The 24,155-nt window shown below is 34.5% G+C and overlaps 1 protein-coding gene across 1 annotated transcript; it reads right to left on the reverse strand.

The window, feature by feature from the left end:
* Nucleotides 1–13,427: 13,427 nt before the first annotated feature.
* On the reverse strand, nt 13,428–18,761 carry LOC100820032 (GDSL esterase/lipase At2g04570). The gene is made up of 3 exons (XM_003542268.5): nt 18,343–18,761; nt 14,663–15,152; nt 13,428–13,817 (listed from the first exon to the last, which is right to left on the reverse strand). Exons 1-3 carry the CDS (start codon nt 18,703–18,705, stop codon nt 13,621–13,623), a joined length of 1,050 nt encoding a protein of 349 aa, XP_003542316.1. The 5' UTR covers nt 18,706–18,761; the 3' UTR covers nt 13,428–13,620.
* Between the last annotated feature and the right edge of the window lie 5,394 nt (nt 18,762–24,155).

The raw sequence follows: 24,155 nt of genomic DNA on the forward strand, positions 1-24,155 counted from the left end.
GCAAATCTTCTACACTTAGAGTGATAACATGTAGTCCTCTTGAACCCTTACCTCCCACTCTTTCGTCATGTCGAGACTTGGGAAGCACAACAAGTTTAGCTTTTTCAATGTACTCTGAACAAAATTCAATGGCTTCTTTTGCAATGTACCTTTCAACAATAGATGCTTCCGAATGATGTAGATTCTTGGTATATCCTTTTAAGATCTTCGTATATCGCTCAACCGAGTACATCCACCACAAATAAATAGGACCACAACATTAGATTTCTCTGACCAGATGAACAGTTAAGTGAACCATGATGTCAAAGAAAGCAGGAGGAAGATATATCTCCAACTGACACAATATAATAGCATCCTTGTTTTCCATCTCATCTAACTTCACAGGATCAAGGACTTTGCTATATATGACATTAAAGAAAAAGCACAACCAAGTTATGGCAAGCCTGACTTTATTAGGCAAAATGTCTCGTATGGCCACAGCTAACAATTGTTGCATCAAGACATGACAATCATGAGACTTTAACCCTACTAACTTAAGATCCTTCAACTACACAAGGCTCTTAATATTTGAAGAGTATCCTTGTGGGACTTTGATCCGGCACAGACACAGACAAAAACTGATCTTCTTCTTTTTTGACAAAGTATTACAAGCTGGAGGCAAATATTTTTTTTTTACCATCAGACCTTGGATGTAATTGTGCTCGTATACCCATCTCAGCTAGATCTTGACGAGTATTCAAACCATATTTCATCTTGCCTTGAATGTTAAGAAGCGTCCCAATGACACAATCACATACATTTTTCTCCACATGCATAACATCAATACAATGTCTAACATCTAGATCAGACCAATGCAGAAGATCAAACAAAATTGACCTCTTCTTCCATATGCAAGTCTTACTTTTTTCCTTCTTTTGGGTCTTTCCAAATATAGTATTTAGGTGTTCAACCCGCTGGAAGACCTGGTCACTAGTTAATGGTATCGATGCAGTTTCATGCTCTTGACTTCCATTAAATGCTTTTTTAATTGCCTGTAAGGGTGATGAGGTTTTAGAAAATGTCGATGCCTAGTGTAGACTGTTTTTCTACCATGTTTTAGTTGTATGTAACTTGTGTCTTCTTCACAAATTGGGCATGCACGATGGCCCTTAACACTGTAATTGCTCAAATTCCCAAATGCTGGAAAGTCATTAATGGTACAAAAAAGCATTGCACACAAATGAAAAGTCTCATTTCGAAACCCATCAAATACTAAAACCCCCTCGTTCCATAACTTTGTCAAGTCTTCAATCAACGGACTGAGATAAACATCGATGTCATTTCCTAGTTGTCTTGGGCTCGATATCATCATAAACAACATCATGTATTTTTGCTTCATGCATAACCAAGGAGGCAAACTGTAAATTACTAAAAATCCTGGCCATGAATTGTGTTGAGTGCTTAAACTGCCATATGGATTCATTCCATCAGTGGCTAGTCCAAGCCTAAGATTTCTTGCCTCTTTGCCAAAATCTGGATACAAATGATCAATCTCCTTCCACTAGGAGGAATCAGCCGGATGACGGAGCATTCCATCGCAGTTTCTCCCATTTGCATGCCATGTAAGGTCTTTTGCGTTGTCTCCATTAGCAAACAGACGCTTAAACCTTAGAATGATGGAAAGATACCATAACACCTTCACTGGGGGGCCCTTCTTTGATTTTTCGTCACTACTACACTCGTCATCATCCTTCACTTTGTAGTGTGATACACCACACCTAGGGCATTTAGGCATTTCTTGAAATTCACGTATGTACAGTATGCAATCATTCGGGCAAGCATGAATCTTCTGATACTCCATACCCATCGGACACAGTATCTTATTGGCTTGATAGTGACTTTTAGGTAATGTGTTTTTCTCTGGAAGCATACCGTGCACTACTTGAAGCAACGAACTAAAAATTTTGTCACTCCACCCATATTTGGCCTTCATATTAACCAGACTTAACACCACCGACAATAACGTCAAGGAATTATTGCACCCCGGATACAAAGGCTTCTTTGAATCAGTTTGCAATGTATCATACATAGGGGCATGTGCTTGCTGAAAAGACTCTTGTCCAAGGTCACGAATCATATCCTCCAAGCGATCTCCCATTTCTACATCAAACGGTTCAGATTGGGACCCACTCTGCATGTTTGTCAATTCACCATGCCATATCCATGTTGTATAATTCTTCTTAATCTCATCACACAATAGATGCTCTCGTATGTCATTGAGTTTTTGCTATCTCCCATTCAAACAATTTATGCACGGACAAAAAAAATTCCCATTTTCATCCGGTCGACTTCTTTCTAAAGCAAATTGCAAGAACTATTTCATGCCTTCCTCATACGCAGGGCTCATGCAACTTTCATTCATCCAACTTCGACCCATCTAAATAATAACTCTGTGATACTCTGAAAGTTATTCGATGCATGAAAATCTCGCTTTTTCATTTAAGGAGTGGCCCTATCCCATTCAGGAAGACATTTTTTTTATGATAGATTCATATGTCAAGGTTAATCTTATTTTTTAAAATTTGAGGAAATTTTGGCAGCATTTCGCATTGATGTCTAAGTACACGACATGAAAGCGGTGACATTAATTCCCTGACAATCAAGTATGCACTCAGAGAACAACTAGAAATCATTGTTTTGAAATTTCATCAAATTCAAAAAAATAATCTTAACCTTAACACATGAATCTACCATAAAAATATGACTCTTCCCAAATTGTCCAAACAGATAATTCAAGATTCAATACAACAATTAATACAAATTGTCTGCAAGAATCATTATATTCAATCTCAAACAGGAATCTAAGGTTCACTCATGATGAACAAAAGTTGTATGTAAAGCAAAGTACATTAATGACAGACAACAACGTACAAAAACATTCATAACAAAAATAAGCATAAAAAGTTTATCAAAAACTTTTGTACCTGTGATGATGATCAGTATAGTGTCCAACAACGAATGTCGTGATCATGATGCAAACAACTAGACAAATAGTGCCTACAAATTAAATATTTCAATGCTAAGTGATATATAACACAAACTTTGATATATCAAGTAAAATTCGATCATATGAGCTGCTTGTATTGCTGTCAGGACTTTTACCAAATCCACAACTTGAAACTTCAATTCTGTTAGTTTGGTATGTATGTTACATTATTTTGGTTTTCTATAAACTGCAACTCATCTACAATTTCATTTTGTACCAATCTATTTTGAAGATTTTATAAATTATTGTGACTGAACTAATTTTTTGTCATTTTTCTACAGCCTCAACACCATTACAACTCTCTATACGATGCCCTATGGAATTGGTGTTGTAGCAAGGTTGCATCATAGACATACTCATTCTTCATAGTTTAAATATTACACTATGCTGCCTTGAGCATGCATCTAGACTAATTATCTTTTCTCCTTTTTTATTATAGCACAAGGGTTTCAAATGAGTTAGGAGCCAGGAATTCACATGTTGCACGTGTTGTCGTGTTAGCAGCAATGTCTCTTGCAGTAATTGAGACAAGTATAGTAAATGATATTGGGTGGTGCAGGTTTTGCTAGGGATTTTTTGGTGCCAAACTGGTTGGGATGAAAACAACCACTAGTTTCTGCCACATCCTTTTTTTGCTTAAAAAATGTACTTTCAGGGTGAACTATGTGTTTTACCTGGTAGAAATTTGTAGAATTTCTCAAATCAAACTTAATCATGTAGACACATAATATGGCATGTTCTATTTTAACTTGTCACAACCTACCTCACGACGGGACGACGATGGCATGTTTTCCCTTTTTTATATTTTTTGGGGTCGACAAGGGGGCTACCCTTGCTCCTACGTATCCTCAGGTGCGATGAGAAATTTAGACCTATGTAGTTCTTTAAGTTTGAATGTTTGTGTGTTAAATTGATTTTTATGTTTTTGAAAGATTTATTTTAATTGCGAACAAAAAGTCGTTTAAGGTGTTGGACCTTGAAATGATGTTTTAAATTTTGAAAAGTGGAGAGAATCGTTAAGGCATTGGATCTTGAAATGATCTTTTAAATATGAAAAGTGGAGAGAAGTTAGTTATGAGCTGGTTTTATCTTGGTTTTGTTTATTAACTTTCAATCTCTTCAAAGACAACTTTACAACACTAGTGATTGGTTAAGATTGAACTTTACAAAGAAAAACGAGATTGCTGATGATAGATGGAGAAGATGGATGTGCACATAATAACAAGGGGGACCCCTAAGGGTACATAGATCACATTCAATCCTCAAAAATAAAACTAACCGATGGTTACACGAAGAACACAGAACAAGAAAACGACGTAGGGAATGATCGCAGTCGTGATTCGGTAGCGCCTTAGCTTCGTTTCCTCTTCTTTCTTCTTCTTCATTCTTAGTTTTCTCAATTCCCTCCACTTCTGAACGATGGAACTCTTTAAAACACCCCTAGGATGCCTATTTATAGGCAAAATACCACTTTGGGACAGTTGCAGCTCACCCAGGTGAGCTGAAACTTAACCCTGAAGCAGTGAGCTCGCCCAGGCAAGCTGGAGCTCGCCTAGGCAAAAGACCATTTTTCCCTCTTCTCTTGGTATCTTTTGTCTTCCTGATCGAAACACTAAATGATTCCTTGCTTTGCAATGTAACTGGCATTCAAGACCGTAAGATGACTAGCAAGGATCAAAGGATCAATGAACGATAGTCCCTAAACGAAATTAGGGTATGACATAACTTAATAGAGAATTGTGATCATCATGAAATATGGATTTACACAGTTGGATCATCCGTTACTGTGTTCAAATATTTGATGATCACTGAAGAATGGCGAAAAGTTTACCAAATTTTCTAAGCAATTGACTTAATCATGAAATAATTTGATTGCAGTTGTTCATATGCTAATATAGCTCAATAGGCATCTAGTATAAGAAGTGAAATAAGTTTTTATCGTTATACATCACAGGTAGGTACTTCATTGTCACTCTTTTCCATAAGCCACTCTAGATTCATTTGTTTGGTACTTATACATCTCTAGTTGTTTCTCTCCAAAGATTGAATGTCTAATGTAATTTATAATTTCTCATGCTTCAGAGCAATTTATAATTGTTGTTTTGAGATGGACCTGTTGGATGGATCAACTGCAATGTTACAAAAGATACTATAGGGAACCATTCTTATAGTTGGAATTGTGTGACCTTGAGTAGCAATACATCAGAAAGACACAAAGGGCTTTAGCTCCACTTGTATTTCCTATATCTTAAGTTATCTGCTAGCAATAGATCAAATTAATTTGTTTTGAATAAGAAAATTGATTATCAATGATTGTTCCCTTCTCTTTCTACCAATTCATATATCTAAGAAAATTCAGAAAAACAGAATTGCTTTTACATGTTCCACGACTTTGAATAATGGTGGTTCCCAGCGAGATCCAATGTTTCTCTAACTGTAGCAAGAAAATCACACAAATAATAAATTCTACAACATGCTTAAATTCGATTATGAAAAATCAGATGCAGCATTGGCTTTTTTCTTTCTGTAGTTGCCATACCTATGCCTATTCTGAAATCTGTATTATTAATCTCTTACCAGTTAATTACAAAGCATGTTAATTATGATTCCACCGTCATTCAAATACTATTGGACCTAAATAAATGAATCAACGATAATGCCTACAAACTCATGGACTAAATGTATGAAGATCAAACTCATAAGAAAAGTCATGTGTTGGATTTGCACGCGCTCATGTTAAGGCTCCACTTGTACTTGAATTTCACATCAAAGTCATGTGCCTTCTCTTTCCAAATTCAACTGAAACACTAAGTTTTTTGGTTAAATCTGTTAACTATTACACTTTTACAAAAAAAAAAATGAATTGAATTGCTTATTCGCTTCTCAATTGATTACAGTAGGAACCTTGCTTATATAGCAGGTTAATAGTAACTGCTTGTTGGTTATAAGAAAACAAACTTAACCAACCTTATAACTACCAGTTTACAGCTTTTTAAAAATTTGAATTATTCCTAACATTCCTCCTTAATTCAAAGTTGCATTTACACAAACAACTCCAATGGAATCTCTTAAACATCTAAATCTTTCTAGCTTCAAAGCCTTAGTGAGTATGTCTGCAAGCCGAACTTCAGTTCTGCAATGCTCATTCAAAGCCTTAGTGAGTATGTCTGCAAGCCGAACTTCAGTTCTGCAATGCTCAATCTTCAGCTTTTCATTATTGACTTGCTCTCTTAGGAAGTGAAACTTTGTTTCTATGTGTTTACTTCTTCCATGGGAAGCTGGATGCTTTGCTAAATCAATGGCGGATTTATTGTCTACCAACAGCTTCACCTTTCCTGATTTTTCCAGCTGCAACTCCTTAATCAGGGCATCCAACCACACAGCTTGGCATGCAGCTTCTGAGGCTGCAATATACTCTGCTTCACAGGATGACAGTGCTACCACTGGTTCCTTGGTGGAGGACCAAGAGATTGGTGCTCCTCCATAAAAGAAAATGTATCCTGCAGTGCTTTTCCTATCATTTTTATCCCCACACCAATCAGAATCAGAGAATCCAGTCAATTCTGGTCCTATGTCAGCTCCACCTTTAGGAAATAGAATTCCAAAATTGGTTGTCCCTTGAACATACCTCATAATCCTCTTAGCAGCTAGCAAGTGAGACTGCCTTGGTTCTTGCATAAATCTGCTGATTAGCCCAACACTGAAGTTTAAATCAGGCCTTGTATTGCATAAGTACCTCAAGCACCCAACTATTTTCCTGTAGTGAGTGGGGTCAACTGGTTCTTCATCAGTTTCCTTCTCTAACACAAGGCCAACCTCTGCTGGTGTTCCTGCTGGATTGCTCTGGTGCATATTAAATATCTTCAGCAGGTCTTGTGCATATTTTGACTAATGCATCATTGTACCATATTGAGTCATTCTAAACTCCATTCCAAGGAAATAGGAGAGAAGTCCAAGATCACTCATCTCAAATTCATTCATCATTTGATTTTTGAATGCAGTAATCTCTTCCTCAATGCTTCCAGTAATCAAAAGGTCATCAACATATAGACATACAATCAATGTCTCTAATTTGCTGTCCTGCAGACATCTCACATGCAATCCATGTTCTGAGGTGCATTTCTTGAAGCCAATCTGTGACAGGAAGCTATTGATTCTCCTATTCCAAGCTCTTGGAGCCTGTTTGAGGCCATACAATGCTTTCTTCAGCTTGTACACTTTGTTTTCTGAACCCTTCACTACAAACCTTTGTGGCTGAAGCACATAAACTTCTTCATCTAATGGACCATTTAGGAAAGCAGATTTAACATCTAGTTGGTGCAGGGACCAGTTAGCATTAGTTGCAATGGCTACAACAAATCTGACAGTTTCAATCCTAGCCACTGGTGCATAGACTTCACCATAATCAATTCCAGCCTTTTGCAGAAAACCTTTTGCTACAAGTCTGGCCTTATGTTTCACCACTTCCCCCTTTGGGTTAACCTTCACTTTATAAACCCATTTTAGTGCTATAGGCTTCTTGTTTGAAGGAGGATCCACTAATTCCCATGTATGATTTTTTTTCTATAGAGTCAATCTCCTTCTTCATAGCCCTCACCCACATTTTATTAGTCACTGCTTTATCAAATTCGATAGGTTGAGCTTCTGCTATGAGTGCAAAATGGACCAATTCTCCTTCTAAGTTGACTTCTGAATCCTGAAACAGCTCATAGTCCTTCAAAGTTATTGGTAGCTGACTTGTCCTTGATGATTTCCTTACACTAGGAACTTGGTTAGTAGTTGGTGCAGCTGGAGGTGTTTCTTCTTCTAACAATATCCTGGACTGACTTTCACTAGAAATTGAATTCCAATTCCAGCTTCTACTTTCATCACAAATAACATCCCTGTTGATGGATACTTGACCACTTTCTGGATTATACAGGTTGTAGCCTCCAGTTGAGTGATAACCAATTAGGATATGTGGCATGCCCTTATCATCAAGCTTTCTTCTAAGTTGATCAGGAACATGCTTGTAGCATATTGACCCAAAGATCCTCAGGTGTGTAACACTCGGTTTGGCTCCAGTCCATGCTTCCTCTGGTGAAGTATCTATCAATCTCTTAGTGGGAGATCTATTTAATATGTATGCAGCAGTTGATACAGCTTCTCCCCACAAGAAACATGGTAGGTTTTTGCTCTTAAGCATGCATCTCACCATGTTCAGCAGTGTTCTGTTCCTCCTCTCAGTTGTGCCATTGTGTTGAGGTGTGTAAGGTGGTGTAACCTCATGAATTAGCCCCTCACTTTCACAAAATTCTTTGAACTCTTTTGACACATACTCACCCCCACCATCAGTTCTTAGTACCTTAATCATTTTTCCACTTTGCTTTTCAACAAAGCATTTGAATTTCTTAAAGACATCTAGGACTTCATGCTTCCTTTTAATCAGATAAATCCAAACTTTCCTAGTTAAGTCATCAATGAAAGAGATGAAATACCTGCTGCCTCCAGGAGTTTCTGTTTGTATAGGACCACACACATCAGGATGGATGACCCCCTAGCTTCTCAGTTGCTTTGGTAGGAACAAACTTGCTGAAGTTTCCTCTAGTTTGCTTGCATTCAATGCACTCTCTGCACACCTCATTAGGGACTACAATATGGGGTAATCCTTCAACCATCTTGTGGCTAGTAAGTAGGTGCAGATCCTTGAAGTTGAGATGACCAAACCTGAGGTGCCACAACCATTCCTCCTTATTTTCAGAGGTTGCAAAGCACTGATGCTTCAGAATATTCATCCCAATCCTAAATGTCCAGTTCTGGGACAGATTTGCTTGGATAACCAGCTTTTGATTTCTATCAAATACCTTGAGGCAATTGTCTTTCATTGTCATAACAAATCCCTTTTGCAGTAGTTGCCCAAGACTCAACAGATTTGTTTTTAGGCCAGGCACATATAGAACCTCCTCAATGACTATTTCTTTTCCATTTGTGTCTCTGAAAGCCACTTTGCCAATGCCTTCTACAATGAGACTACTATCATCTGCAAACCGGACTTTGCTCTTTGATGAGTCATCCGAACTGATGAACCATTCCTTCTTCCCTGTCATGTGAGTGGAACATCCAGAATCCAAGTACCAAGAGGTGTCAATGGAGGATTCCTTACTTGTGGTTGCCATGAGCATTACAGCTTCAGAATCTGATCCTTCATCCTGTGCCAGATTTGCCTGATTCTTTGGCTTATTTTTAGCACCTTCTCCTTGCCAACAGTCTCGTGCATAGTGACCAAGTTTTTGACAATTGTGGCATCTCACTTTCCTCTTATCAAACTTCCATTCCTTGCTGCCATTTGAGCTATCATTTTTCTTCTGTGATTGATCACTTTTCTTTCCTTTAAAGAATTCACTGCCTGCATTATATCCTTGATCTTGGTGTTTCTAATTACTGCATGGCTTATTTCCCTTCCATGGTCCTTTCCCTTTTCCTTTGTAGTTGGATCTTGCTTGAAGTGCCTGTTCTTGATTGGATCTTCTCTCATTGATCCTCGTTTCATGTGCCTCTAGGGAGTGCTGCAATTCTTCAATCTCCATGTCATCTAAGTTCCTTAACTCTTCAATTGCAATAACCACATGATCAAATCGTGGTGGCAATGTTCTCAAGATCTTGTCTACCACTAGTTCATCAAGGATCTTGTCATTACACGACCTCATGGCATTAACCAGTTCTTGAATCCTATCAAAGTAATCTGAAATTGATTCTTTCTCTTCCATGCATAGTAATTCATATTGCCTTCTCAAAGTCTGTAGCTTCACTTTCTTGTTCTTTTCTCCATCACCATATGTTTTCATCAAAATCTCCCATGCTTCCTTAGAGGTAGAGGCCTTCGAGATCTTGTTGAAAATCTTTGAGTTCACACAATGGTAGATGAGAAATCGAGCTTTGCAGTCAAGTTTTTGCTTCTGTTTGAAATCCAATTGCTGTTCTTCAGTGGCTTTCCTTCCAGGATCTTCAAACCCAAATGTCACCACTTCAAATACATCTTGGAAGCCAAAGATTGTCAGCATCTTGACCTTCCAATTATCAAACAGTTTTCCATCGAAAACCGGTAAAGATCCTTGAATGATACTATTTGAGCCAGCCATGTTGCACCTTGATCCTCCTTCACTTTCCTATACACAACTGCTATCTCAGAGGTTCCTCTACACGCGTTCTTGACTACCAAGAACCCTACTCAGCCACCACAATCACAGATATGATAGTGAAAACAATGAAGAATCACTCACAAATCACAGTTCTCACAAAAAGAATCTCAAGAAGAAGGGTTTCCCTCAGTTTTTTTGGTGTCAATAGAAGCTTGCTCTCCCTCTTTCTAATCTTCACAGGTCAGGTTCGTATAAGCTCTAGATACCATGTTAACTATTACACTTTTACAGAAAAAATGAATTGAATTGCTTATTCACTTCTCAATTGATTACAGTAGGAACCTTGCTTATATAGCAGGTTAATAGTAACTGCTTGTTGGTTATAAGAAAACAAACTTAACCAACCTTATAACTACCAGTTTACAGCTTTTTAAAACTTTGAATTATTCCTAACAAAATCATGCCAGCCATTAGTGAATGTCGCTTCCCCTGAAAGGGATTAGTAAGTACAAAAACACCAACCTTATCTTCAATAGTAATGTGACTAAACTAAAGCTAACACGTTATCCTCTCAAACAGAAGACCTTCTTTAACTTTGTTGATCATCAAGCAGTTCAAATGAAAGGCATGAAATAATGATTTTCACTTAAGCCTTGAAGATGAACCCAACAAAGATAAACCAGAACTTCAACATCACTCCCTCTCTTTGGTCCACTCCTACTTCCAAGACCTTGATTTGTTCTACTACTTAAAAATGGGTTCAACATGTGACTTACAAGCTTGTCAAATAATGTCTCATTGCTTATAAAAAATGATTGGCACTCAAACACTTCCACAGTCTTACATTTTATCTTTTAAGCATAAAAGTGTCAAAGATAAGATCCTTAGCATGTATAACTTATCTTTGTGGACCTTTGGGATAAGTCCTCAAGATGTCCAGCTATAATGGGTCCTAGTAAAATTGGCAAGATGAAATTTGAGTCACAAAGAGGCTTATAGCTACACTAATGAGATGGAGGCCACTTGGGACATGTTATTTCAAATGTTGGGGTTTTGTTCTATTTTTGGTCAGAAATGTGAGGAAAGAAAGTTCCAGGCTGGTGGGGAGGCCTACTTTGACTTACTATCTGTTGTGTCTTTTAAAGAACAGCGATGGAAAAAGTTAGGTGATATGTGTAGCTTAGGATGTGACTAACTGAGACTACACAGGACCAGTGTGGCAACATTCCCTTTAGGGAAACACTTATGAATTTGTGTTCAAATTATGTGAGTGGAAGATATATTACTTTGCTTATTGCAACTAAAAATATGAGGTCCATTTGAAATTGGAACAACTAGAAGATAACAAATCAGAATTGAATAATTCAGCATGAATAAATAGGAGACCTATCTATAACTTGTGTTGTATTGGTTAGGGCTCGAGACAAAGCAAAAATAACTTTTAAACTCCACCCTAAAGGTGAACAATTCCTTTAATTTTGTATTAATTATTTTGTTGTGAATTTATGTCCAAAATTCATTTCTTTCTTGTAAATCCATTTGTGATTACACGACGATGCGTGTTTTTCCCTCTTCATCACTATTACAAATTTTTAATTTGTGACTATAACACACTGAGTTTTGATGGCATAATTCAAGCAAGTGTTTAGCATCATCTAATTTATATTTGGCATGAAGTATACATAGCCCTATTGGGGGCGTCTACGATTTTGTGATAGGAGAATTCAAGCTTTGGAAGTATGAGTCTCACATCACTGAACCCATTTCCATCCCTATCTGTACCCATCAGTAATGGATGACTCAAACTTCGCACCACTCACTACCATCTTATCAAGTTCTTACTACAAAGTTGTGATGTACTATGTGCGCTTTTATATCCTAAATAAATAGCATCTACTTTTGACATTCCAGCAGCTTTTGATGAGCAAGATGCCTGCCTAGCAGCTTAAAACTTCTCCATAGATCTTTTAAGATCCTCAGACTTTGTGTTGATTAACCAGTTCAAAATTCAACTACAGCAACTCTGTATTTTGGTTGACACCTATATTGGCCTAAACACTTGTATTGGAGATTATAACAATCAATGTTAAGATTATAGTATAGGTTAAAATTTTCTAATTAATTGTTGAATTTTGTCAATTTCAGCCAGAGTGAATGTTGAAGAGTGGGTGGTGTGCATTACAGTGTTACTGTGTTTGGTGAGATCATGGTCATACCATGCCTATGTTATGTATGTCCTGGGTTTGGTGTGAGATAGTGACTCCTCAAAGCTCAAAACACACAACAATAAAAGAAAAACCAGAACATTATTACATTTGCCATGATACTATACACATTACAACAGACACCTAGCTAGCTAGCCATTAAGCATGCAAAGGATACTATGAATCTGAATTTGAATTACCTTACTCAAAATGAGACCCTGTGAGCTCTCTAAACGGACTGCAAAGTGAGAACCCCAAACGGACATTATGAGATCCCCAAATAGACCTTTCAGTAAGCACGGGTTCCACAAACCAAATCCTTGCAGCAGAAACAAACAAAAATTCTCGCAGTGAGCACGAGTTCCCCAAACTCACCCATGGTATTCAATACAACATGTTAAAGAGAAGAAAGAGTCGCGAAACGTACCTAGGTAAGGTGGCGAGGTGTCACGATCTCGATAAAGTTGCAGAGACAAACAAATAGAGTCACGAAGAAGAAGCTTAGATGGAGAAGAAAAAAGCGTGAGTAAAATAGGGCTCGCATTCTAATATTTTAAAATATAAGTCCAATATCGATTTTCAATACAAAATCAATGTTAACCAAATGATGTTAACGTTAACATCAGTTTTTTTGTAAGAAACCGATGTTAACTTATCATACGTTAAAAAATCGATGTTAATGAACCGACGTTAACATCGGTTTTTCAAGAACCGATGTTAACGAATTAATGTTAACATCGATTTTCCCAGAACCGATGTTAATGTCAATTCATTAACATCAGGTTTTAGAAAATTGATGTTAACGAATACACATTATTTACAATTATGTCACCGCGTTTATTTTAACATCGATTTTTGTCAAAAACCAATGTTAATCTGACAATGTTAAATCTACTTTTTGTAGTGGTATGTCCAGTTCTAACTATTTAATAAAAATAAATAATTTAACATAAAATTGTTGTATCAGTTAGCTAGATACACACAAAAAATCTAATAAAAAGTGTCATATTCTTTTGAAGATATCTCTATTCATTTTTACGGTAAAATAAGAAATAAAATCCAACGGAAGACACTCCATTTCGTGTGATTCAAAAAACTAGTTTTTTTAAAAGAAAAAGAGTCTTCTAAAAATTTCACTCGTGAGAATTAGCGAATAAGCCCGCATCTTGCTAGTGATTTTCAAACAATTCTGATTTGGATATTATTGAAAGAGTCTAGCTATTAAGCAAAGCTACATAATGACATTACATTAAATACATAAAATTGGGAATATTTAATGCAAAAATTGAGCTAAAGCGTTCTTCACCAGGTACTTTGCAATTATACCATTAGTTTTCTCCGTTGGATGGAATGAGTCCCAAAATACATATCTGGAAGCATCTATGCAACTGAAAGAACTTGCCCTGCTGCATGCGTATCCCATCTCAAACATTCCAGTAGCACAACATGCCATTGAGGTAACCTGAAACCCTGAACATACAAATATTTTAAATTTGATGTATAATATACTATTATTTTTACATATATATAATCCACTTCTTGTGTGATAATTATTTTTTCATGATATTTTTCAAAACGAAATGAATAAACAAACTTAAAATAAATTAAGTTTAAATATGTTTTTTTATAGGTGGGTAGGATAGGTAGCATAAATATGTCTGGTAAAATAAACCAAGTTTAGATAGATAGTCAAATTTGTTCTTATAAACATTTAATGTAGCTATATATATAAAATTTGAACTCTAACTCTAGATAAGCTGCTACAACCTCGTGATAGATTATCCATACACGTGGTGATTTTTGTGTATCTGTAATATATCATTTCAATGGTTTTGGTACTTGTAATTTTATTTTTTTAATATGTCCTTTTAAAATTATTTTATTATTTTGGTCCTTTATATTTTGTTTTAATCTTTGTAACATTTTTTTTCCATTTTGAAGTAGTCTATTTTTAAAAATTTCAGAGACTAAAAGCAAATTATACATATGACATAGAAAAAAATGAAAAAAATATAAAACTATAACAAAATAACAAGTATAAAAACAAAAAATAAAATGAAATTATAAGGATCATTTAAAAAAAATACAATTTTTATAAGAATCAAAATTAAGGACCAATATATTATACGTATAAACACATATTTAAGCCAATCAATTATCTTAGATAATGTAAAAACCAGATTTTTGTAGTGATAATTACATAAAAGATGGAAAGCACAAATACGAAAAAAAAAAAAACAAAATGTAAAACGTATGGATCAATAATAGGAAAGTAAGACAGACTTCAATGCATGAAAGCTAGCTAGCAGACTCACCATACTGAGCGGGCCTTTTAATAATTTGCAACAAAATATCATACGGATTTGAAAATACCAATCTGATCCCAGGAAGGTCCTTCTTCAGTTTGGTTGTCAACTTACTGAGATTATCATTGAACTCCAATGCAATGTTATTGTAATTGGACACACATTCATTACCACCAACAAAATTTGTGGTTCTCTCCAGTGGCAAGCACCCCATGGGAGGTAAACCCCCTAAGGATATTTTCCTAGCACCAAGACCATAAAGTTTGTAGATGAAATTCTCAGCTATCCCAGCCAAAAAATTTTGATACTCTCTTGGTGTATATTGAGATGCCCTGCCAGGGATTGCAAAATAATTCTCTAGGAAGTCATTTGTTCCCAAACTTATTATGTGCAATGCTTTGGCAACGGTCTCGTTTGCCCTACTTTCTCCAAGATACACACTCAGTTTCTTTTGGTACCCTTTATAGTACTCCAACTGCTTCCATAATGGTATCACAGACTGGAACCCAAAATTCAAATTAATTAATAATACGTCATGTTAGTTTTTGAAGGCTTGCATTTGACTGATCCATATTACAAAAGGAAAAGAATAATGTGCAAACTATACAGCGAAACGTTAAAATAACTTCAACTATATTGTCAATAACAACTAGTTTTTTTATCCGAAAGGATATGCAAAGACTGAGTGTCTTTATTTGAATCTTATATTTTTATTTAACTATATAAAAAAGAACATATACATCTCTTTCAAAGATAATTTTTACTTAATTTTTTTTATCTATTTGATATTACAAATTTATTTTTATTTAATGAAATTGAATAACTGAACAATATTTGTTAAAAAAAATATTTGAAATATACAAAATCACAATAGAATTAATACAACTGTAATATTTAAATCTGTCAAAAAAGTGTAATATTTAACCACATATTTGATAATTAATAGTGTAAATATTCAATTTTATCCCTTAAAGTGTAATGTAAGAGATATATGAGTCTCTCAAAATATGAAAAATTATTATTTTGTCTCTAATAAAAATTGTTACATATTAATCCTACCTTGCTTTGGATATTCATGCTATGCAAACCGGACATGTGAGGACTCCGAGGGAAGGTATTAATAATTTGTAGTTTTTAAAAATTATAATATTTTTTACAGTACCTTCTTCGATCACCCTCATCATCCTCAACATCCGGTGGTGCACAGGATGAGATACACCGTAGCAGACCATCGATCATCGTTGGAGGTGATTAACGGCGATGACGTTTCATTCTTTGTTTCCCTATTCTCTTTCTTCCCTTCCCCTTCTCTTGGATCCCTCCTGCCAACATAAAAAGATATTTCCGACGACCTTTTCTCTTTCTTTCTACAAATACCACAGTCCTACCATTCACCAATGGCCAAATCCAAATCCAAACAACCCATCTTTCACGCTTGAACTCTGATGCACCGTTGCCATCTTCCGCATCAGGTCCCATGTCTCCTAAATCGAATGCTCCACCCTCAAAAACCTCCATTGCAACCACCAGAGAACAGAACCAAAGAATTGGGAAATGGGAAGCGGAGGGACGAACATTGGTGGCAGGTCTTTCCTTGCCTCGAAAAATGTACGAGTGAGAGAGGTAATTTTTAAAAAGTTTAGAGATTTTGATGGTTAAATTTAAATTTTTTTGGACTACAAATCAAATTTTTAAAAGTTTAAAAATCTTGATGGGTTAAATTTTTTTTAAGGATTAAAATATGAATTTTGTAAAAGTTTTAATTAATTCAAAAAAAATTCATCATCTGAAATGTTTCTATTTTTTATTATGTTAAAATGTGAAATTAGTTCATCGACATTTTAATGTTAAATTAGTGTTATTGAATGGTTATCTTATTTGATAATCTTTTCTAATAACATATGGGTTTTCACTTGTTTCATCACCAAAAACTTAGATTAAACAATCCAAAGTAACAATGAGACTAATATGTCACCATTTTTAAACATTCATGGAAAAAAAATAATTTTTTATCTTTTAGGGATTTGTGTCAATGATTAAGGACAAAATTGGATATGTACCCTAATTAATATTTGTTGAAGAACTTGGTTAGACATTTTTAATGGAGTCTTTTTTTTCAATCATATTATTTTATTCACTAGGCTCAAATTCAAGATCTTACTAAAAAGATGAAGCTTAGTTTCACTTGAATTTAAGATTTATTGGTCCAAAATTGATTACTTATAAAATTTTAATAATTAATTTTCCCCTTTAAAAAATGTTCTAACCTTTAAGTTATTTTTAATTAAACATAATATAATTATTAATGCATTAAGTGGGTGATAAAATATAATTTAAAACAATTAATAAAGACAATTACTTTTTTGTTGTACACATTTCTTATTCATGAATCATCCTTTAATATATATAACTATTTTTATTTCCTTCATAAACTTCTAAGATATAACCGTTATCCTTTCTCCTAAACAAATGACGACCACTATTTTCTTTAACTCATTTTTTCTTTTTTCTATTTTTTTTAATATAGAGACACGGAGTGCCTCTTTTTCAACTAATAAATATAAAAAATATTTTAAAATCGATTATATATCGATAACCACTTGTATAACCAGTTATGAATATATACTTAGTTATATAACCAATCATATAATCTACAATATATAAAATTGGTTATGGTTATAAACTTATAATAATCATGTGTAATATGATTATTTAATAATTGTGATTAGGGTTACTGTTTTAGTTTTTAATTATAACATCTTTTTAAGAAATTTGTTTGTTTGATTTTATAAGATTTTTTTCTAATTTCTAAATTCATTAATTATTTTTTCCTGCACACACTCTTACTTAAATATTTTCTTTCCAAACATGAATGAGAAACAACTAAGTTAATAGAGAAACAAGAAAAGAATAATTTTGAAATAATATTACAAATAATTGATAAATTTAATGAAATTAACTAAATTGATTTTTTGTAAAAAAAATTAAATTAACTATTTTTCTTAAAGAACATTAATAAGTTAAAAGAATTTTATAATTAAAGATAAAAGAAATAATTGAATAATCAAACCATCAGCAGTCCACCCAAATTTCAATAAACATGTCCTTAAAAAATATCTATTAACAAAGTCCTTAAATTAACTACGGTAATCAAACACATATATTTTTATGAAATATGAATTTATTTCTTAGCCACTAGACTAATCTTTCTTGGATTAGACAAATCAACTACCAACTATCATAAAATAAAACAAAATATCACTTTTCATTCATATATTATTATTTCTCGTAAATATTTCTTTTATTTCTTTTAGTGTGTACACGGGACAAAACTTTACATTAACATATTCTTTTTAAGCTACATTAAAATGTTTTTAATCTGTAAACCCATATATACACGTTTGCGTTTATGCATAAATGTATACATTATATAACGATGATAACAACTTTACCAAAAAAAGCATATTATTTCTGGGAATGAATCCTCTCCTTTGCTTTTCACTCCATTACCAAGTTTTTGAGAGAATAAATGTCATTCTCTATAAAGTGTGTGTCATTTTTATTTAAAGTCAATTTAAAAACAATTTATGATACATATCTATTAAACTCTAAAAATAAAAACACTAGTTTGAAAAATAATTGGAGTTCAGTAGATAGAATTCAAATTAAGAAGGCAATAAAGTACTCACAAGCACATCTGAAGTAGCATTGTCATAGCCAGTAGCAGCAGAAGCAAAGGAGACCCCAGTGGCGAAGTGTGAAATATTGTGATTAGGATCCAAGTACGGGGGCACGTATGGTTTGATTCCAAAGGCTTGGGATAAGAAATCTGTTGCTATTCGGCCATTGCTGAATCTCCCAGTTGGCTTCCCACCCACAAAGTCACGCCCATATGGCTGGAAATTGCTCCGAGCAACCGTTGCTATGTAATTGTTGTTCCCAGCATCAACCGACGAGTCCCCGAACGCGATCATTGCCGGAACCTTAGCACCAACCATGGAGAGCCACGGAAGGAAGAACATGCAAAAAATTATACTACTATGCATTTCCATAGTGACTAGTGAGTGAGAATTGAATTACTCCAATTAATTTGTGCACACAACATGCGATATAAATATTAGTTAATTTGGAGTATTAATTAATGGAACTATGAATTTTAGGTGAGTGAGTTGTTGGGATTCATAAAGCCTTGAACTTATAAACGGGATGGGCATTTGTACACTTTTTGGGTTTCAATTGAAGTTTGAACAGAGATGGCATGTGATAATGACCGGGGACGTTTCTTTTAGCATATGATACATGCTCGCGGAGTGGCAAGTGTGCTCTTTGGCTTTTCTAACTTCTAATGTGTAAGCATGCTGCACGAAAGGCCAGACGACTAGATAAATATAGCCCAAACATGGTAAAAGAGGACCACCACGCCACCAGAAAAAGCCTACAATTTAAAACAAATTAATTAATGTATGTACGTGTGAGTGTTTCAAGCATAGGACAAATACTATTATTCATTAGAGGGTTAATTAAGTATTCAGTTACTCAATTTTATTAGATTTTAATTTACAGTCTCTCAAAATATTTTTGACAATTTTTAGTCTTTTATTAATCATCAATTTTTAGTTTCTCTATTTTTAATCTTTTACTTATTTTTATTGCTTTAAACTAATCATTGTTTGGACAAATGAATAAACAATAAATAAAAAACAACAATGTAACAGTTAAATTAGGTGTTAGTTATATAATATTTAGACTCTTACTATTTGCATGTTTTGATTTTTTTTTTTGAAAACAAAATGTGATGTTAAAAGTTTCAAAATTTTATGAAGTAAAAATAAATAGTATAAAAAAATTAAAACCTGCACTTGGAAGAAAATGGAAGAAATATATTGATAATTTGATTCTACATGGTTGTACTAAATAGTAGAGCAAATAGAAATTGTAATGATACAAATTAGAGCTAACACTACTGCAAAATTGTTCTTCTACGACACTAATTTTATGACAGTTCTGTAGAAAACGATGTCGTAAGTAAAACAGTGATATTTTTGTAAATAACTGAAATTTTTTAAAGACGATTTTATCCAAAACATCCCTGAAAATGAATTACGACATCGGGTTCTTCAGGAACTGATGTAGAATGTGAGAATATAAACAAAAGGAAAGCAAGAATATATATACAATCAGTGACTCTTTCTCACTCATCCTTAATTATTTTCATCTCTCTCACCCACACGAGTCCAAAACCTAGCCAAAGACCTAGCAACCGAGGAGTTGATTATGAAGCTGCCATCTCCAAATGCCATCTCAAACGAGTACTTCACATTTTGCTCATAGCTCTCGGAGTTGCTCCCGATGTACAACCACTTGCTATGATCGTATTTTGCTAAAGTCCTCCCTATGTTGTTGACGAAGAACACAGTGTCGTCATCACCGAACATGAACCACCACAGGTCCTCCTCTATCTCATTGTTGCGAAGCATGACCTGCTTCACAGCGTGCACCACATAGATCTAGGATTCTCCTTGTCTTTCCACTCTTGCAATGTCACCTTTGTCGCCATGTACCTTATTGTGAAGCAGAGCACGAGTCACAGTGCTGCTAGAGACAAGAACAACATCATCTTGGCCCACTCGTAGAATGAGTTTAGGGTGGACAAAAACAACACCGAGAGGTCATCATCACAGTCAAGGGCACAAAAGGGGTTGTCGAGGGGCCCAACAAAAAGGGTTGGCGAAAGGGGTCACTACTAAAAAAAATGCCTTTTACATCGGTCGAAAACAGCTTTCTACGACGGTGGAGGCCCGTCTTTGAATATGACGTCGTTGTAGACCTTAAAACTATCTACGATGATCGTCAAAACACCGTCTTAGAAAGAGTTGATTTCTAAGTCGGTGCTTACATCAGCATGGATGTAGAAATACATGCTTTCTACGTCGGTGGTGGTGTAAGCACCGACTTAGAAATCAACACTTTCTACGACGGGGCTTACATCAACACCGTTCTTGAAAGTTGGATTTCAAAGACGTTGCTGACGTAATCACGGACATAGAAAGAAAGCTTTCTAAGTCGGTGCTTATGCCATCACCGACGTAGAAAGAAAATTAATTATTTTTATATAGATGAATTTTTATTTCATAATAATGATTATGAATAAAGATAATTATCATTAACTATTTAAAATGTTGCCTATTATATTAAAAATTAGCAATAAACATAATTATATAATATTAAATTAACTAAAACCTATGTATAAGCTAAAAATTGATAAATTATTATTGTCAACTAATTATCATAAGTACATATAATTTTTGTACTATGGTTTTAGTTAATTTAATATTATATAATTAAGCAACATAATGATAAATAATGATTATCAATAAAAATAATTATCAATAAGTATTTCAAATGTAAGTTAATTACATTAATACATAACAATAATTAAACATAATTATATAATATTAAATAAACTAAAACCTATGTATAACCTGAAAATATAAAAATGATTATTGTCAAGTAATTATGATAAGTACATATAATTTGTGTACAATATATTATGGTTTTAGTTAATTTAATTTTATATACTTAAGCAACATAATAATAAATAATGATTATCAATAAAAATAATTATTTCAAATGTAACTTAATTATATTAATAATTAACAATAAACATAATTATATTATATTAAATTAACTAAAACCTATGAATAAAGACAAATAAATTATGATAAGTATTACCAATCTTATTTTAATGAAACTAAACATATTGATCAAAAAAATTTATTCATTTAAAGTAATTATGTATAACAAATTAATAACATTATATATAAATTCATATTTGGTGTTTTTTTTAAAATAAGTTACATTAATATTGATGATAAAAACAAATAACAATTTTTAGATAAGCACAACATGGTTCAAATAAAAACAATGCAGTAAGCATAATATAATTAATTAAATAAAAACGAAAAATGGTAGCTTCCAGTTATAAGTTGGGAGATAAGATTTTTAGGTAATTTACTTCAAGGGTAAATTAAAGCAGGAGGTCATATGCAATATCAAAATTTTAATTTAGATCAGCTCTTATTTCTATCAAGTGAAGGACAAATAACAACAAAGAAAAATAAGAAATTGCAGAAGTCATGCATTTAATTTTGTATTATTCAGATGAACAATTCATATGCAGAAGGTCAAATAACAACTTTGAAATTAACATTTTTGTTTAACTCAAACCACAATCACCATTTTCGATCTCTGCACAAGTGACAAACAGAAAATACCTCCAATAGTGATGTTGGTATAGACACTTATATCTCACAGTACAAGTGTCAAAACTCGTAACATTATAGAAATTATAAGCAGGACGACACAAACTACGAAGGTTCAGAAACCAGGAACAAAATGTACCTGGCCAACTGCACGGACCATGCTGTTGTGAATTCGAAGATGTCTTTCAACTTCTGCTCCTGAAAAGAGTTGATAGATTCCACATGAGCACACATACAATAACATAATGACCTATACAAGCACAAGCTACATAACTAACCACTTGCTTTGTGAACTAACAATAGTTTTGTGGGGTTCACCCTTATGAAATCATAGCGGCTAGGTTTGTTGATTTTGTCGTTCCTGTTTGACGGTCGACAAGTGCATCGGATCGCGGAAATAGTATAAAACGGTAAGTGAATACTGAGTATCGAACTCTCGGGGAACTTGTTTTACTTGGTAAAGCTGTGGTTCAATAAATAGGTGCCTTTGGATGAAAGTTTGGTGCGTGGTATGGACAAGTATGCAACTAAACTATTCAAAAGTAAATCACGTGAGTAGTGGTGTGTGAAGGCAGATAAAGAACGCTTTGGTCTTCCTACTGGATGACTGATGTTATTAAGGATGTTCTCTATCTAACAATGTTCATGTGTTCTATGTTGTCTCCTGGACTACTAAAACCCGATGTCTCGCGCATGTTTAGCCTAATCCTAATCAAGCGTCATCCTCAGATTCCTCTTGTTGGACTAAACTTAACCAGAACCGCATTAAGACATAACATAACAAAAACTAAGCTACCGTACCTCGATGTCTCGTGAAAATACGATAAGTTAGTCCCGTTCTATCAAGTTCTAAGGATCAAACCATTTCCCAGTGTTTAGTGACCCTAACTAAGCATGCAAGTGAATGATCAAGGCAAAGGCACACTAGAATTAAGTACTGATAGCATAATGAACACATAAAACATCATTAGATAGATATGAAAGTATTTACATCAAGTACCCCATAGGAAGAACCAACTGAGGATTTAGCTCTCCATAGCAGGGAAGCTTCCTTTACAACAATGAGAAGAGAAGATGAAAGATAGAAGAAATACAAGTAGTGGAGATGTCTCCTCCACCTCTAGAAACCTCACAATCTCATCCAAAGTTCCACAAGACGGCTTCCTCTTCAAGCTCAAGCTCAGTTCTCTCTTAGTTGCTCCACAACCAAAAACTCCCAAAAAAACTCAACAACCCTTCAGAAATCGTGATTTCAGCTTAAATAGGCAATCCTGTCGATGGACGCGCGCTTAGCGCACGTAAGTGACTTCTGGCTTAGCGCCAGTCACACTCGCTCATCTTGAAGGTGAAGATGGTGCGCTTAGTGAGTTGGCCTTCGCTCAACGCCTCTATACAACTCATCCTTCTTCCAGAATTGTCCATGCGCTTAGCCATCAGATGGGGCGCTTAACGGATGATGCGCTTAGCCAGAAGATAAGTGGCTTAGCGAGTTCATGAAATCTACACTTCACCAATCTTTCCTATTTTACCTGAAATTGAAGTGGAATGATCATTAAATACACATCACTAGGATACAAAGTATCTATTACCTAAATTAACAAAAAGTAATTACAATACTACCAAAAACAACTATACATGGGAGGAGTTGTTTACAACATTTTTTTACACAAAAGTTAGTTGTATTGACCGACTAACAAACTCCCCCAAGTTTACAGTTTTTCTTGTCCTCAAGCAAATAAAGAACAGCTCACAGGTCCCCAAGTGAAACAACATGCAGTGATTATGTTCAAAGGTGTGCGGTTCACAAAATATTAATTACATGATAAAAAATGAATCATAATGTCTTTTTCAATTGCTTTTCACAAGGCATGCAGTTTTTCAGAGAAGAGAACATGTTAGTTAGGAACACAACTAAATGAAGCTAGGCAGGAGATAGATTTCATGGAAAGATACTTAACCAAATTCTCACGACCACTGTATCACTCACACACAAGTGTTTAAGCTATTTAGCAATAACAACTAACAAGAGGTCCAATCTTTGTACTTCATTTCATGCCATAAAGTCATAAATACGCAAACTGAATCAGAAGGACTTTTATTAGCTTGTAATGAGGCCAGGCTACAAAAATATTGGTTTTTCTAGGATGCAAAAGCTTGAGTTCTAAGAGAGCACAAAACCTAGACTAACCCAGTTTGTCTTTTCAATCCACTTAGCCCATTCATCAGCCTTTCACTTGACT

The sequence above is a fragment of the Glycine max genome, chromosome 13, assembly GCF_000004515.6.
Source record: "Glycine max cultivar Williams 82 chromosome 13, Glycine_max_v4.0, whole genome shotgun sequence".
NCBI classification, from domain to species: Eukaryota; Viridiplantae; Streptophyta; class Magnoliopsida; order Fabales; family Fabaceae; genus Glycine; species Glycine max.